General features: G+C 35.7%; 1 protein-coding gene across 5 annotated transcripts in view; it reads right to left on the reverse strand.

Annotated features, from left to right (window-relative positions):
• Positions 1-17,256, reverse strand: part of LOC123557491 (inverted formin-2-like) — an 83,704-nt gene that overhangs the window by 9,083 nt on the left and 57,365 nt on the right. For all 5 annotated transcript variants that reach the window (XM_053543806.1, XM_053543803.1, XM_053543802.1 and 2 more), the window contains exons 3-7: positions 12,034-12,149; positions 5,866-6,025; positions 3,779-3,957; positions 1,780-1,859; positions 765-1,513 (exon numbers count right to left, since the gene is read on the reverse strand). In XM_053543806.1, coding sequence (XP_053399781.1) covers positions 765-1,513; positions 1,780-1,859; positions 3,779-3,957; positions 5,866-6,025; positions 12,034-12,149 — 1,284 coding nt within the window. The remainder of the gene's footprint in view (positions 1-764; positions 1,514-1,779; positions 1,860-3,778; positions 3,958-5,865; positions 6,026-12,033; positions 12,150-17,256) is intronic.

The raw sequence follows: 17,256 nt of genomic DNA on the forward strand, positions 1-17,256 counted from the left end.
CAGTGTATATAACACATATCTAAAATACATAACTCATTTTATCGAGAAAGAAGTCATGTTCTATTGACAAGTATCAAAACCATATGTCCCTATATACAGTGTATATAACACATTTATCGTGAAGACATATACCCATTTATTACATATGATAAGTTTTATTTCCAAAACACATATCCCTATATATAACACATTTTATCGAGAAACACCGAAGACATGTACCCAAAGCCTGTGTTCCTATATACAGTGTTTAGAACACTTTTATCGTGAAGATTTTTTCCAAAACACCTATCCCTATATATAACGCGTTTTATCGGAAAACACCGAAGACATGTACCCAAAGCATTTGTCCTTATACACAGTGTATATAACACATATCCAAAATACATAACTCATTTTATCGAGAAAGAAGTCATGTTCTATTGACAAGTATCAAAACCATATGTCCCTATATACAGTGTATATAACACATTTATCGAGAAGACATATACCCATTTATTACATATGATAAGTTTAGTGGAGGAACGTTCCAAATTCTTGACGAAACAAAAAATTTAAACTGAAATATAATAATTTTATCAGAAAACTTTTGAAAAATCGTGAAGAAATATTCAAAACAAAGGAACAACACTTTTGGTTGCTTTGATAAACAAGAAGAGTGAAATAAAAACTGAAAAGTCTGAGCTAAGGAAATGAAAGGTCTTAATTTCTTTGAACATAAAATTGTTTCAAATTAGCAATAAAAATATATATAGACAGATACTTACCTGTCACACTATTTGGTGGAACTTTAGTCCAGTTAAACGTTTTCATTTTATGTTTTGGTGTAGGTGTACTGATTCTAGGCACTGATTCCGGCTGAGATCTCATTGGATATGTTGCAGCTCTCGTAATACCTCCAGGAGGAGGTGGTGGAGGTGGGGGTGATCCTGGTACACCTGGAGGAGGTGGAGGCGGGGGAGGGCCTGAGCCAGGAGGTAGAGGTGGCGGTGGAATAGATGAACCTGGTGGAGGCGGGGGAGGAGGAGGTGGTGGTGGAGCACCGGGTAGTGGAGGAGCTGGTGGAGGAGATACTCCAAATGTAGGAGGCGGTGGAGGGGGAGGAGGCGCTGGTGGTACAGATGATGAGGGCAATGGTGGTGGAGGAGGTGCCGGGGGAGGTGGCACTGAGCTGTTTGAACAAGAAATATTTGTATTCTCCGTTGAGCCATTCATCATCACCGTTTCTGTTTGAACAGACGTTTGAAACGGGATGTGTTTTGCAGAAAGTTCACTGAGAGCGTTTGCAAACGATGCCTTTGTGTCGGCTTGTATCACAGGAATTGGAACAATACTACTGCCAAGGTCAGCCTGGGCACTGAAATCATGTGTTTGTTTATTATAAAATCCACAGTGATCACAGAAAAGTTTTGAAGATCTGCCGTGAGAATGTTCGGTGCTCGGCTCAGGAGCTCTGGGCAAAGGCATATATATTGCCTGTCGTACAGCCGTTTCTGCACAGTCCCATCGTATATCACTGGAAAGAGAAAACAAATTTTGGAATATATGATATCATTGCAATACTCTTTGAGCAAATAGATGGCAAATGTGTTGAACGTTACGCGCTATAACCTGTATGCATCTGACGTTAAAAACAGATAAATAATCGAATATTTTAACTCCCATTTGGTAGATTTTAGAAAAAAAACAAGTCTTGTTTTCATTTGTTAATTTTTAAACTGGGCTCGGAATCAACCAATCAGGGACTGGTTTTCAAACTAAATTTCACAAAAAAAAACTCACCCTTCTGGTGCATTTGTATCTATTCTAAGTAAGGTCTGTAGAATAATCAGCAAAACATCAGAGTGAGGTGTATTATATACCTGTAAATAATCAGCAAAACATCAGAGTGAGGTGTATTATATACCTGTAAATAATCAGCAAAACATCAGAGTGAGGTGTATTATAGAATTGTAAAAAAGTGTTGATAAAATGTCATTATATAAGTATATCCGTTGCAATTTATTTATACTTTAGATGTTTTCTTGACGCAGGTGTCTATCATGATTTACCGTGTCACAACTGTGAATGTATTCTCAAATATATATGATGACATTCCAAAACAAGCTAGATGAATCTTTTTTACGCAAAAAAATATACATCCCTCAAATCTTCGTGTCACTTCCGTATTAGACACACGAAGCAATGTACATGTATGAGCTTATGTGAAAATAAACTGTCTAAAAGTATTTGGCATAAGGTCTTAATGACCTGGACCTTTAAATTACCTTAAGAGATCTGCATGGAAGATGTCTTAAGGATACTGTCTCAATATATGACCTTGACTGAAAACAGATATTACTGAAAGATGTGTTATGGATGTTGTCCCAGTGTATGACCTTGACCTTAAAGAGACGAGAATGGAAGACGTGTTATGGATATTGTCTCATTTTATGACCTGGTCTCTTAACAGATGCGACTAAAGACGTGTTACGGATTTTGACTCATATTATGACCTGGACCTGAAACAAATATAGCTGAAAGATATGTTATGGATTTTGTCTCATTGTATCACCTGGCTCTTTAACAGATCCGACTGAGATGTGTTATGGATTTTGACTGATTTTATGACCTGGACTTTAAACATATGTGGCTGAAAAATGTGTCAAATAGATACTGTCTTATATTGATGATGTTGACCAAGTTTCATTTAAATTGAATAGAAACTGTACGATTGGTTTGGAACACGAACTACAGATGGAGTTGTAATGATGTTGTGTCAAAAAAGAAGCATAGCTCAAAAATAATGACCGGACAGGAAAGTCTCGAACATACGCGTATGTCTTCTTCATGTAGACGCTGTACACCAAGTGTCATTTCGATTGGATGGAAACTATAGGAGTAGTTGAGTACAAAAGGCGGATGGATTGACAAACAAGACATTTCAAACACATACGCCTCCCTGGGATTCGACACCAGGGGCATAAGATTAGAAATGTTAACAGAATAAAAGTACGGTAGTTTAAATCTTGTATGTCTTGTATGTTATTTCGGTTTATATATTTGCTAACTCAATAAGGACTATGCTATTTTGAAATGTCTGTCACATTGATATAAGTAATGTGACAGATAACCTATTCTTGGTGGAATTTTGAAATGTGTTCAGAATTAAATTGTAGAAAATAAAACCAAATTGGATTTTGAATAAAAGCGAAGTAATAGACAGGTCAATAAAGTAAATAATCTCTTATATACAATATATTTTGCAAGGAAGTAATTCTGATCATAAAAGAGTTTTGTAGTCATCTCGAGACTCCATTTTGTTTCTTACACACAGTATAGTATATTAGGTATAAGCTATTTGTTCTTGTATGAATTTAAGAGTGAAAATGACAAAAAACTATTGAAAAAATTATTTTCGACTTAAATCTTTGACCTCTATATTTGTCCTTGACCTTTGAGGTAAGGTCCTAGGTTTTGCATGCACTTTATTGTCTTGTTCAGGTGAATGTTTGTACCCATCCACAAATAAAACGTCAAAGTTAAAACTAGAACACGTACCCAAAATGGTAGCCTTAGAGTGTGATCTTGACCTTTTAACTATGGATATGGGTTTTGGCACGACACAATGTCTTTTTATGAAACACGTATATGCCGGGTAAAATTGAAATCCTTTTATGGATAGCAAAGTTATGGACCGGAAAAGAATAGGACGGACTAACGGAATGACAGACAGACGAGGTGTAAAGCTATAGACTCTGAAACAGGTTTTCAACCAGTATGGGACCAATTAGTAACATACTTTCTCGTATAGCGCGTTGAAGATAGCATTGTGGTCATTTATATCCACACCATCTGGATTGAGTGCTGCAAACGCTTCGTCGTCTTCTTGTTTCTCATCGTCAAACACATTGCACTGTATAACCAGGTCTTCATCGTCTTCGTTTCGCAGTTCATCAATAACATCTAACAGGTTCAGGCCTAAAATAGTTAAAAAAATAGTTTTAAAACGATACGAAATGCAAATCTATTTTCGGAAGCAAATGCTTGCAACAGTCTACTTTAGAGGAAATCACTCATGAAATCTATTTTTGAAGCAAATTCTCATTAAAATAGAAATTGTTACACGCTTGTTTAAACTTTATTTCCTGGACTCAATAACTGACTATTCGCGAACGAATGAGAAAAAAAAAACTGGAATTGTGTCCATTGGACACAGATGCCCCAACATACTGTGCGTACCTCCAAAGAGCAAAGTAAGCAAATTGCATTCAGATAAGGTTGTGCATCTGAGCAACTTTGAATCCATTCCTTCAAAAAGTGTTTAAGGAGTTGAACACACCAAATTTCTTCACTATGACCTATTTTGAGAAATTAAAAAAGGACCATAATTCTAGAAAAAATAGCCACAGGAAAGTCTATATTTATGGTCATCTTCACATAAAAGTCTTTCATTTGTGAATCTTTCAAGCATATCCTTTCAATTATTCTTTCGGAGTTGGACACACAAGATTATTCTCTATATTCTATATAGTAAAACTATCAAAGGGCCAAACCTGTGATAAAAATAGTCAAAGCAAAAATTCCTTCCTTTAGGTTCACTTGTACATCAAGTTTGTTCATCTGTGAAAGTCTGAGGCAAATTAGGCTAATAGTCTGGGAGGGGTTGGACACACAAGGTTTCTGGACGTACGGACAGACGTACGGACAGCAGCAACGCTATATGCCCCCTTCTCCTACACAAACATTAATGTGGGACGTAAAAAATACGGCGAATATTTCTCAATATGAAAGACAGTGAAATTTATCATAGTTTGAAGCTAAGCTGGGGTGAGTGCCTTCATTCTGTTACAAGTATACCCACGGGCAGAATGTCGGGCCCGCCAGCTGTTGTGACCTTGACTTTAGACCAAGTTCTTGCGCATGACACTCTGTCTCATAATGGTGAACATTCATGCCAAGTTATATCAAAATTCCACCATGCATGAAGAAGAAATGCTCCGGACAAACTTCAATTTGACCTTTGACCTCCAACTGTGACCTTGACCTTTGAGACAGGAACATGGGGTTTGCGCATGAGGTAAACATTCATGCCAAATATAAATAAGATTGGTCCATGCATGTCAACGTTATGGTCCGGAAAAAATCGGACGGACGCACGCACACAAATACACCGAACCGCCAAAAGTGGCGACTATATCAAGCTAACCGCAAGCGGGCTCGACAAAAAATTATGCTTAAATCTATACGATCCATCAACAAAATTGTTCAACCCATAAACAACCTGATCTTAACAACTTACGCAGCTGTATCTTTGTTCCTGTAGCGAGTACTCAATTAATAATTAATGAACTAATGTTCCTTCGGGGAATTATTTCTCCAGGAAAAATTTTTGTCACTTCCAGAGACGCAGAGATCCAAACGGAAATTAACGACATTATAGCGTAGATGATTTTGCACGAATAATTGTGTTCCCAAGCAGACGACTAATTGTATCATAAATTATTAGTGCGATTATAATAAAAGTAAAAGGCACAGTTGTCTATCCCTACCGCTACCATTAATAATGTGTTATTACAGACAAGAAAGCTTATATGTATGTCTCGAACGATGAAAAATATATCCACGTCATAAACCAATGGCAAAATAATTCAATTTTAGGCCTACGTATAATATACGATTGTAACATACAAAGGGGCATTAACCTTGATTTGTGCAACATATGTCAGAAACCTGTCAGTGACTAAAACTCCAGACAAAAAGCCCCACATCATATATTACGAGCGTTTGCGCCTAGGCAAAGTCCTAGACTACATCATGTATCAGAACATACTGATGCGAAACTGCGTCATATAGGATCAGTTACTAGTGATTCAAATAGGACATTACCTACAAATTGGTTTCGGAGTCGTACTCGTTCTTCAAGATCTTCTGTAGCAACCAAGATGCAGTTGATAAAAGCGATTAATGTGGTTTTGTATGGAACAATTTCCGCTGTTCGGAGCTCGTGTACTATTACACTGAATTTATATCTGTGTTTCTTAGCAACCTGCAGAAAAGAAATGCATTTGTAAACAATAAGGTAATATGACCCGAGAATCATACCGACAGATTATTGGCGATCATGTGTCAAAGAAAAAAATATCGTATAGAAACCTATACATACCTACATAGGAGCGGTGATTCTATGGTATTATCTAACACTCAACTCGCCGGTCATTGTACATGTAAAAAAGCTTTAAGATTTACAATATTTAATCTTTATTAGAGTCTCATCTATGTACATACATATGCCACATTCATAATATTGAAAATCTATAACGCACATAGCCATTCTAATAAAAGAATTATAAGAGACTAATATCATTATTCATATACAGGTATTATAACACTCCCAGTAAGACACTTAAGCCCTGTAAATGTTTCTTAACGTATTAAGTACAATCAAAACCATAAAGCGCCCCTTAAAACAATTTATATTAAAAAATCAGCACCCGCTTTGACAATGTCAAAGAGTAACAAAGTCTTTGCAATATTTACAGAACAAAAATACTTTTACAAAGAAGCTCCTGTACATACTGAACACTATTTACAAAGATAAAAATTGCTTTGCTGTAATATATTAAAACAGGCTTTGGCACATAAACGCATCCAGGCCGGATTAGTAAACAATGTAATAAGCTGGTTTGTTTTAGCTAGCAATTATCACAAACAACAGAGGCTTTTTCTAATAAGGAAAACATAGAAACAGTCTAGAATTGCGTGGCTTTCGTCCTCAACTACCTGTACATCACAAAATGAACAAGTGCGTTTTTCAACACTTAGATTCATATATCTTCCAGTTTCAATCGTAAGCGGCGCAACGCCACATCGAAATTTACTGAAAGCTGACCTGTGATTAAAAAGCAGTATCAATTTACAGTAAATTTCAGTGTCAAAATCCAGTTTAGAAAGTTGGTATGTTCAAAGCTTGTTGCGACCTCTACCAGAACTACTATTCAGACTATGAACTGACCCGAGCCAATCACGACAAATAAATCCATACATTTTATTTCCACAAGTTTTACAATTAATGCTTACTTAAATTTTCATTCAGTGTACAAGAGTTGTTAATTTTCAGATGCTAGTATTGTTTCTGAACAATAAAGTACCAATTTCTACAAGATGTACCAGATTTGTTTTGAGCCCAGAGTGCTACACGTTTACTCAGCCTGGTATGATTCATGCAAGAAAGGCGGCACCAGTAGTTTGAAATACTTTTCCATTGACGGACAATAAAAGGTTGCCAAGCCATTTCTCCCACTACTGCAGAATTTGGAGTATATTTCCCCACACCAAGAAAAAATCTCACTGCACGATTTTGCACAGCGTTGATGCAAGAAATTGATTTAGTTCCCCAAATAGCTGCTCCATAATTAATAACTGGCCACACAATCGAGTCATACAATCTAGTAAACACATCATATGGAACCCCACTAATTAACTTACAATGTGTTACTTTTGGAAATAACTGGAAACAATACTTAAATGTGTTTATGCCAAAGTAAAAGTGTTGTAAATAAACAGACTATAATTATCAAATTGCTTACGCAGAACTAGAATTGCAAATATTGTAAACACGAGTATTCCGACACATCTTACTGACTCCTTGATATTTGGTGCAAGCAATCCTTTCATTCAATAACTAGAGGAAGTTGATGTAAAAAATGACCAAGTTATAGTCACATAGTTTCATTATGTAGGAATAACGAATGTTTTTTCCGTATTATAACATCTGCAGAATCCTAAGGGACTGGCTGGTGTCCCAGTCCGGTAGGGCGAAGGAGCTAATGTATCCGAGTGATTCTGCCGGTATATAATGGAACAACAAACATACAAAAACATACGCTGACGCTATTCTTAAATAAAATGCGTAAAACGCTACAAAATCAAATGTTCGTGAAATGTGTTACGGTTATTTGATCACACTGACATCGTTTTGTTTTAATTATCCGTTATTCGGCCGTTATATGTTAACCTTTTGCCACGGAACGCGCATCTGTAAAAAGTTGTGTTAACAGCACGTGAGCGCGATCGCAAACATACGTTTATCATTTCCTAACAACGACCGAAACATGTTTTATGCTAGAATGACGTAAGTATAATTTCTTAAGAAAAGAAGTATTTCTAGAATATCTTATGCCAGCAGTATTTTATAACGAATCTATAATACAATTCAGGATCAACAAACGATATTCAAGAACAGACTACCTTTTAAGGATATTCCATTGATGAGTTTACATCAATGGAAATCTGACCCTCAAGTTACCTAGCGATTCTGTTAATAAATAAATAAAAATGACAATAGCAAGGATTCTGAAATACTATGCGGAAACTAATGATGTTATTTTAGCGTGTTTTTTCCGGATAAAATGTAACATAATCCTCAAATTTATTTTGTCGTTATTTTTATAATAATTATTTACAACAACAATCATTAGGGCATCTAGTGTGGATGTATGACGTTCGAACTGACAATGGAAATATCAGATGACACCCTCTGTTACTGTCATAACAAATATTTCCTGGTTATCTTGCAGTAAATAAAGTTTCCCTAAATGTAATTTTAATTTAAGGATGTAGGATCGCTTTTTTTCTAAAGTAATTCTTTTTCATACTCTGTGTGCTTGAACAGCATAAATTTCTAAGACAAACAAGAGAAGAAAAAACACAGGTCACCGAACTCTAATTTTATAGGGCATTTTCTTCACTCACTGTTTAAGCATTTCTGAAATTTTGTAAAATTGAAAAAATGGTGGTACTTTATAAAACATATAATATCCCACTTAATGTAATAGGGATTTCAGGTCTTACAGGTTACTTTGAATACAAGGTAATGGCAGTATTATATAAGTATAAATATCAGTAACAAATCTCTATCATTTTACATGTTGACATAATTACAAAGAACCAAAGCTTATCTACATTAATAGATATTTGAAATCACCGACCCCTTCCCCGTTGTAAATCTTACATCAATTTTAGGCAAATGCCAGTCAAAAATAAGGGTGATTTTTTTCCGCAACAAGTAGAATCTGTTTGGTTGAATGGTCCATGATTAGCCATATTTTAAAAATTTAGCATTAATTTTTGGTAAAAATTTTGTCAGAAAGAAATACTTGAAGAGACATATTTCAAAATGGCGGGTATCCTGATAAAACACTCGAACATCCTTAAATAGACTAAATGATTGAGTGCAGGTTACTATAGTGTAAGAAGAACAATAAATAACTGGTGCACATTTACAGTATATCATCTAAGTTATTTTCTCAAATATATCTGAAACAAGAGACAAAATTATACGTCTTTTCAGTTAAAACACACTCTTAAATCGACGAAAAAATGGTGTAAATTGTCTTTCTCATTGTACGTATTAATTAATAACGTAGAATGCCTAAATCGATTGAGAAAACCGGTAACGCGATACTGAATCCAACTTCCAATATCCATCTTCCTGCCAACTTCACAGACCTTGAGGATTCTCATTACCAATATCTCTTGGGTGTCTTCAAATTTTTCAACATGATACAACTGTAAACAAATATTAAGCTATGGCTTTTCTTCACAAAGTAAACGATTTCCTTATAAGGTTAGTCTACTGTGAATGGACGAAACGATTAAGTAGGAAATTTGTCCTGAATGTATGTCATAGAAATGAACTCCTTATGTATATTTACATCATATTAAATAAATCCAGTAAGTCGTTTTTCTAATAAATATTCTGAAAATAAACTATTAAATGTCAGAAACAGTTCCTGAATAGACCAATATGAAATATATAAATAGCAGAGCTTTGTCTTTTTCAATTCATTCAGTAGCATAACAGGATCAGTATTTCTTGAATAACAGAATCGGTATACTTTGAACACAGTTATGAAATTGTGATCTAATCATAGATGATAAATTCAAACTACTAGAGACTTCATTTCAACTAACCGGAAATCATGTGTGCGTTAACTACTTTACGACCGAACATTGCCGAATTGCCCGACGAGAACACGTGATCACACGGAAATAGCTAGACCCATTTCAGAGAACAAATCCTTAACTCATTTTAAAGAGTTATGATAAAACTGCTGTAAAATGAAGAGATAAGTTGGGGTCATATATCTTCTAAGAGAGATTTCTCTGGTCACATATGCTTACTGTAAACTGACATCAAAATCACACTGCTGTGACCTGGAAGTACTACTCATACTAAAACTGAGCTTCATCACCAAATACAACCTGCTCTCCCATTTTTCCTACCAAAATGTCAAAAATACACCCACAATGAAATTTAAACAGAAACTAGCTTCAATTTAGACCTCTGTTGCCATGCCAAGTGAAAAGTCAGTTTTATATAGAATATATAGGGAAAACTATTTAGCTAATTGTGACCTAGTAAAGTGTGATCAATTCATTCGTTTTTATAAGAATCGGATACTGCAGCTTACTAAAACCTTCCATTAAACATTTATTTGAAGTTTTATTAATTATTTCATTGAGTAATTAAACAATACGACACACGGTTTACATTAGAGTTTACTCAAACAACGGAGATATTTGCCAGACGCGTTGATTAAACGCATAAAGCTAATGGATACGCCATTGAGCCCGATTCAAATTCCCGCTCAATCAATCAGTCAACTTTGTTTTTCAAACTCATAATTGAGAAAAACACTTTAGCGTTCAACTTGGTTCATAAATGCTTCTGTTAACAACGAAGTCCCTAAACGCTTGTAATTTGTAAACGCATTGCTTGATAGTCTCGTTGGGTTGTAATGATGGTGTCCTATCAAACGCACATTTTAGCATTTACAGCAGAGTACAGTCTTAACTTTAATCATTTCTTTATTTTTAAACACATTCAAACACGAACTATTTGACATCTGATTTCGCTGTGTGAACTTAGCACTGGACCTAAGTTGAATTAAGTTCATGCCATCTCATTAGCCAATCCGTTTCACTCAACCCGAGACATTCCGGTCACGTGCGCGGCAAGAAAAAATCTCGCCAATTAATTAATCAATTTCAAACGTGCACAATATTGTCATGGTGACATGGCAATAAGAACTTACCTATATACACTTTAATTAAAATGTTTACTAGTCTGTATACTCATATTAACCGATGTAATTTAAGCAAGGCGGGAAAAACCTATTGTGAAACAAATGCAGATTCTGAGAATGATTCTGTTTATAGTCTGGATTCATAACGAGAAACACATAAAACATAAGTCAAATTTCAATATGAAGCAAACGTGCTGCTTAATACAAACCGCTTATGTAGTTTTAGGTTGTTATTGTTGAAAATTCTTATCTTTAATGTAGTGACAATATTAATTGAAATAAATATCAAAGACCAAATTTGAATATGGTAACCGCTACTAATTAATGCCAATCTACGTTACGTAAAGGTCACATCGCAACAGTATATAACTTCAAGGGATATATAGTTATGTTTCTGATTTTCAAAAAAGAAAGTGCTTTTATTTAGCAGAAATTGTAAAATCAAAGTTAGAAGTGAAGTGAATCTATAAGATCTAGACACAGTATTTATTTGTAAAAGACGCTCATACAGTCTGTATAACATGTAGGAAAGTATGTAACTTTCTAATAATGCAATGTTACATAGATTCAGTTTAGATGTCCTTTATACCATGTTCATAATTATTTTTAACACTGATAGGAGATTTTTTATTATATTTGATTTACGCTGCTGTCTGTTTTAAAGTTCAGAAGGTGTTCCTTTAAGCTTCTGACAGATTATTTGCAATTTATCAAAAATAAAAAGAAAAAAAAAAACAAAAACAAAAACCCGTAATTATCACGTAGCGATGGAAATTGCACTGCTTTTGCATTGAAATATCATTTTTCTATTTTATAATTATTTTACATGTTATTTCTCCTGTTTACCCTGCTTTCCGTGGATATACTCAAAAACAATGCCACTAATGAAAACTATAGACACTAACGGCCAAAACAATGTTTGCGGGACCGATATATAAGCAATTGCATGCATTGACTGAGTGCCTACCTTGAAGCTATCCAGCGCTGCCAGAGTCAACTGGTATCCTTCTGTCGAATACACACATAGTGCTGAGAGAAGTTCAAACACTTGCTTCTTTACCATCACATTGTTTGTATCAAGTGCTGAAATGTAAACAAACTACATATACATACTGTCAAGAAATAGTAAAAGAGGTAATTCTCTATTTAGAGTATTTAATTCAACTTTTTAGCATCTGTAATAAGTAGGAGGTTGGATACAAGTTAATTCTATTTAAACTCCCAGTAGCTTTTTTCTGCAGGTCGTTCCAATGAAGTACCCGTCTGGCATTTTGTTTCGCATCGTTTAAATGTGTTATTCTCCTTTCTCTGTGTTATTGTGTGTTAGTGTTTATGTCCAACGTGTAAAATGCTTAGGAAAATCGAACTTCTAAATGTTTATGTTTTTTTTTTCTTTCCATTCGTTTAAGGTATTATGAAATCAGTCCGCTTGAAAGCAGTCCATTTTTCAAATATCACTAAAATGTTACAATAAACTGAATGGTCAATTCTCGGCCTATTGCCTGCCCAATATACAATGCTATTAATTACAAACGAACGGATTCAGTTGCCCCAAATTTCGTTCATTAAACATTTTTATTGACTACAAAAGTCAGTCATCTTGTTACAAAAACTAATCTTCTGGAAGATCTTACATAAACATGTCATCGGATTCCCATTTCGTGAAACAATTTGCTGTGCGCAAACTCCACGTGCGTACTTATAGCGTAATAAACCGTCTGAAGACGCCATTTCGTTTGAAGCTCGTCATTAATTCATGAACAACACAAGGAGTGAAAAGGCAATAATATCTGAACTTCTGGCGAAATCCCGGAAAGCACGAAGTCAAATAAATGCCAAATGTGTCGTTACTGCAGCAAACAAACTCTCTCAAGAATACTAATTTTGAAACATTCAGAGATTTATTACAGGCCGCAAATCCCCTCATTCGTAACCTTGACTTCTGTCAAACTAAAAGGCAGAAAATTTCCATTCTATTATTAAACGATACGGCATATCCGTGAAGAGAAAATATATATTTTGTGTAATGAGTCTGAGCTAGGCTACGCCTGACCCTCAAATGTAATCGCTCAGCTCGATAAATGCGAAGAAATGTGTACATGTTGTGGAATATTCATCCGTAATGATCATCAGATATTTCCGTGAGATTACGTTTTCTCCGTATGCTATATCATTTCCGGTTGTAACCGAAACTATTGCTGCATTAACTGCAGAAGAATGCCGAAATAGCAGACGAGAATACGGAACTACGCGGAAATCGCCGAACGCCATTCCGGGTCCATTACCTATTACTGCAATGAACACTAATTTTAAAGAAATTCCAAGTCAAATGTAAAATCAAAATTGTATTCGTGCTACGCCATGTTATCCATTTCAAACGTGTACAATATTTGACTAGACGGAAGAATGGTAGCATGGACCACAAAAATCAGCCGTCTTATTACAAATCCCTTGGAAATTCCAGCATTGACACGTCAGAAAAATCTCGTATAGAGAAACGACGAGCTTTAAACAAAGACTTTCTGCTTCTTATAGCCCAATAAACTGTCTGAAAACGCCAATGTTTAAATTTCAAGAGACGCTCGACGCTAATCCATGAACAATACACGAGGAAACGGCAATAACGGATTCATTTCTGACATAATCCTGGAGATCAGGAAGTCCAAATTAATGCCAAATGTGTCGTTACCTTAGCAACCAAACAGATTTAAACAAAATAGTCTGTTAGTTGGAATTTTGAGACATTCTTTTGCAGCAGACAATCACTTCATGATGCAACACGATACTTAGATGTCACAAAAACTTCAACAGTTAGCCAAGTGAATAACATTTCTCAGATAGAAAATTCTAAAAAGGAAATACATACCAGAATATTTTTTAAAACAAGTAGATAAAAATCAGCAAAGAGACAAACAGAAATAGTTATATGTTGATCAATTCAAAGTAGGCTCGGTTGGACCCAAATGGACTCATTTTTATTATAACAAAACTTCGCTTAAGCCGGTGCTATGGGGCATGAGAGTGTTGCTGCACATTTCATTACCTCTTATGAACAGAATCAACCAAACAGAGTCTGTTATTATTTCATTTTCTTGCAATGCTTTGACTCAGCGTTGTGATATTTTCTGGTCCTTCGGGATTGTGGAGTCCACTCAATTTTGCACTAATAGAATTCCGATCAAGAAAAATGTTAGGAAACGTGAGAGGTGTTACACATTTAATTACCTCTCATGAACAAACTCAATGAAACCGAGTCAGCTATTTTTTGTTTGGATGCGTTCTGTATTACATATTGTATTCAAAATTTTCACATGCTCTATTTTGAAACAAATTCCTCTAAGGTAGCATAGCGCTTCACAAGAACGCTAATCTGCCCTATATTACACATACGCAAAATCAAAATATCTTTATTACAAAAACCAGAATATCTAATTACAAAATCTCCATTCAATTCTAGATAAACAGATTACAGAGACCACCTTTAGTGATCCAAATTGCCCCAAATACGTTTCTTGTGCTACATATTACGTAATAAACAGCCTGAAAACATTAATTTTGAAGTTTCATTTGAAGCTTGTCACTAATACATGCACAATAATTGCGGGATTGTCAGTCCTGCAAATCAGAAAGTCGAATTAATGCCTTAAGTGTTATTACCGTAGCAACCAAATTGTTTCAAGCAAACTAGTTTTCTGAACGCATTTTTGCACAACACAATCCCCACAATCGGAACCGTATTTTTTATCAATAAAACCTGTGAAAAGATCCCTTGGAAGCCTAGAACGCAACCAAGCAACATAATACCAGGCTTGGTTGACCGAGTCTGTCCATGAAAGGTAATGGAATGTGCAACACCTCTCACGCTTAAATGGGATTCTATCACAGTAAAACTGAATGTACCCAAAACTTAAGCGTTTTCGTTTTGCAGCACAATTTCAACTTCTTTAATGCCATAAAAGCATTGAAGACACGCTTTCCACACAGGAGACTGACCCACTTACTTTGTAATTAGATGACTGTATATTTAATTTTTAATGTACCATAGCTATACCTAGGGCCCTCCAAGAAAGGCTGATGCCAGTGTGACGAATATTTTTCGTAGTCTTCAACCTACGAAAAGAAAATTGTCACACTAGCATCAGCCTTTACTGGAGGGCCCGAGGTATAGCTATGGTACATTATAAATTAAATATACAGTCACCTTATTACAAAACGCTCGTGGTAATTCTATCGCAGGCACGCCATGGAAGCCTCCTATAGTGAATGAAATGCTGATATAGTAGCAAACAGCGATACAGTTTAGGCACTATCCAAGAAGTCAGGAGGTAAATGCAAAAAAAATGTCGTTACCATAGCAACCACGTTGTCTCAAACAATTTAGTATCGAGGCATTGCATATTTTTAAAAGACATAGCTTTCACCTTCGTTACCTGCATTTCTTCCGAGTTAAAATCAGTCACTTCATTTTGCTTCTTGTTGATACAAGGGTGTTACACTATGATTAACAATCAAGGCCGAGTCCCTGTCTGTTGAAAAAAGCTCGGATAAATATCAAACAGGGTATGCCACGTTCCAAAATCTCAGCCTCCCCAAAACAAAACTTACAGCACGCAGATGTGCACACTGCCAACAATGGAACACAGTCGGGAACCACCTTGGAACGGTCAGTGGCAAAAACCCTACCGGTTCATAGTGTGCACCTCACCTCACTCTTACCCCCTTCATGTTTCAAAGTCACGGGTCAGTGTAAATAAAAGTAATCCCCGCCAGGCGAATCTGTCACACGTAGTGGAAACAAAACACACACGCACGCACGCACGCACGCACGCACGCACGCACACACACACACACACACACACACACACACAAAGGACCATTTTCCGTGTTACTGCATGGTCGTTGGTAAACCAGTATAATGTGCTTCACAAATATTTCAGTTTCAGTTATGTTGAACATCAGCATACAAGGTAATTGAGACATGTAAAAAGAAATGTTTGCTTTTTAACGTAACACCGACGCAGTAACAGGTCATTTGGCGACTTTTCAGCTTTTGGTAAGTTGATGGTGGAGGAAGACCTAGAGAGAATCACCAACCTTCTAAGCTAGACTTCTTCACGCGAAAAAAATCTAAACCACAAACGAGGTTTCGGACCCAAAGCAGTTACGGAAAAGTCACAATTCCAACGAATTCGAAGTTAATGGTCTACTCTCTATTAAGACAAAGTTCAAATTCACGCTCATGATCTAATTTACCACTTTCTCTCAGGTCAATCCTCAATATGAAACGAAATACAGAAATTTAAACTAGGAAGACATTTTTGCGCTCTCCAAGCTTCTAAATGCGTTTCAAGTGCTCCAAACTGCGCTTTGGGCCTTCCATAACACACTTCTAGCACTATATGTGTTGCCGAATGTTCTGTCAATCTATACTCTGTAAACATTTCCTCAAACTCTTTGTTTCCCTTGTGTGTCAGCTGACTGAATGTACTGCAAAATGCCAGACCATACGTTGTTTTTATCGGGACATTATGTTATTCATGCTTACTAGACTATGTATTCATTCCCTCTCATTTGTTTCCAGTGCAGTTAATATAAAGGAGCTAGGTGTGTGTAAATAGGGCACGTTAGGATATGTTCAGTGCGATTTGTAGACAGGAGCTTTCAGACAGCAGCTGCGAGGTTATGGAATGCCCTCCCATCTGGCATAAGAGACTGCAAGACCTTGCAAAGTTTCAAAAAAGCGCTTAAGGCGCACTGTTTCATAGAACGCTTTGGTAACTAATTTCACTAATTACCCGATTGAGTAATGCAGGTACTTGGCTGGCCAATCAAGAAGTCTATTGTTACAAAATGAAATAAATTGTACATTGTATTTTAAATTGTGTTTTAATACTTTATACTTTGTTTGTGTATATTTAACTATTTTGCTGTTGTTGTTTTAATAAAGAGTATAATCTGCTTACTTTCGATTAAAAACGCTACGTATCTTATTTCTTTAATGTAATTTTAAATTCATTCAATAATAGTTCAGTTACCATTTTCTATTGAAAATTATATAGATGCTTTTTATGTAGAGCACTATTGAACGTATTTTATATGAAAAGTGTGCTATATAAATGTGGTATATAATAATAATAATAACAATAATTTGTTAATTGTTGAACAAGTTTTATTGCTGCCGGTCAGAAGC

The sequence above is a fragment of the Mercenaria mercenaria genome, chromosome 5, assembly GCF_021730395.1.
Source record: "Mercenaria mercenaria strain notata chromosome 5, MADL_Memer_1, whole genome shotgun sequence".
Lineage (NCBI taxonomy): Eukaryota > Metazoa > Mollusca > Bivalvia > Venerida > Veneridae > Mercenaria > Mercenaria mercenaria.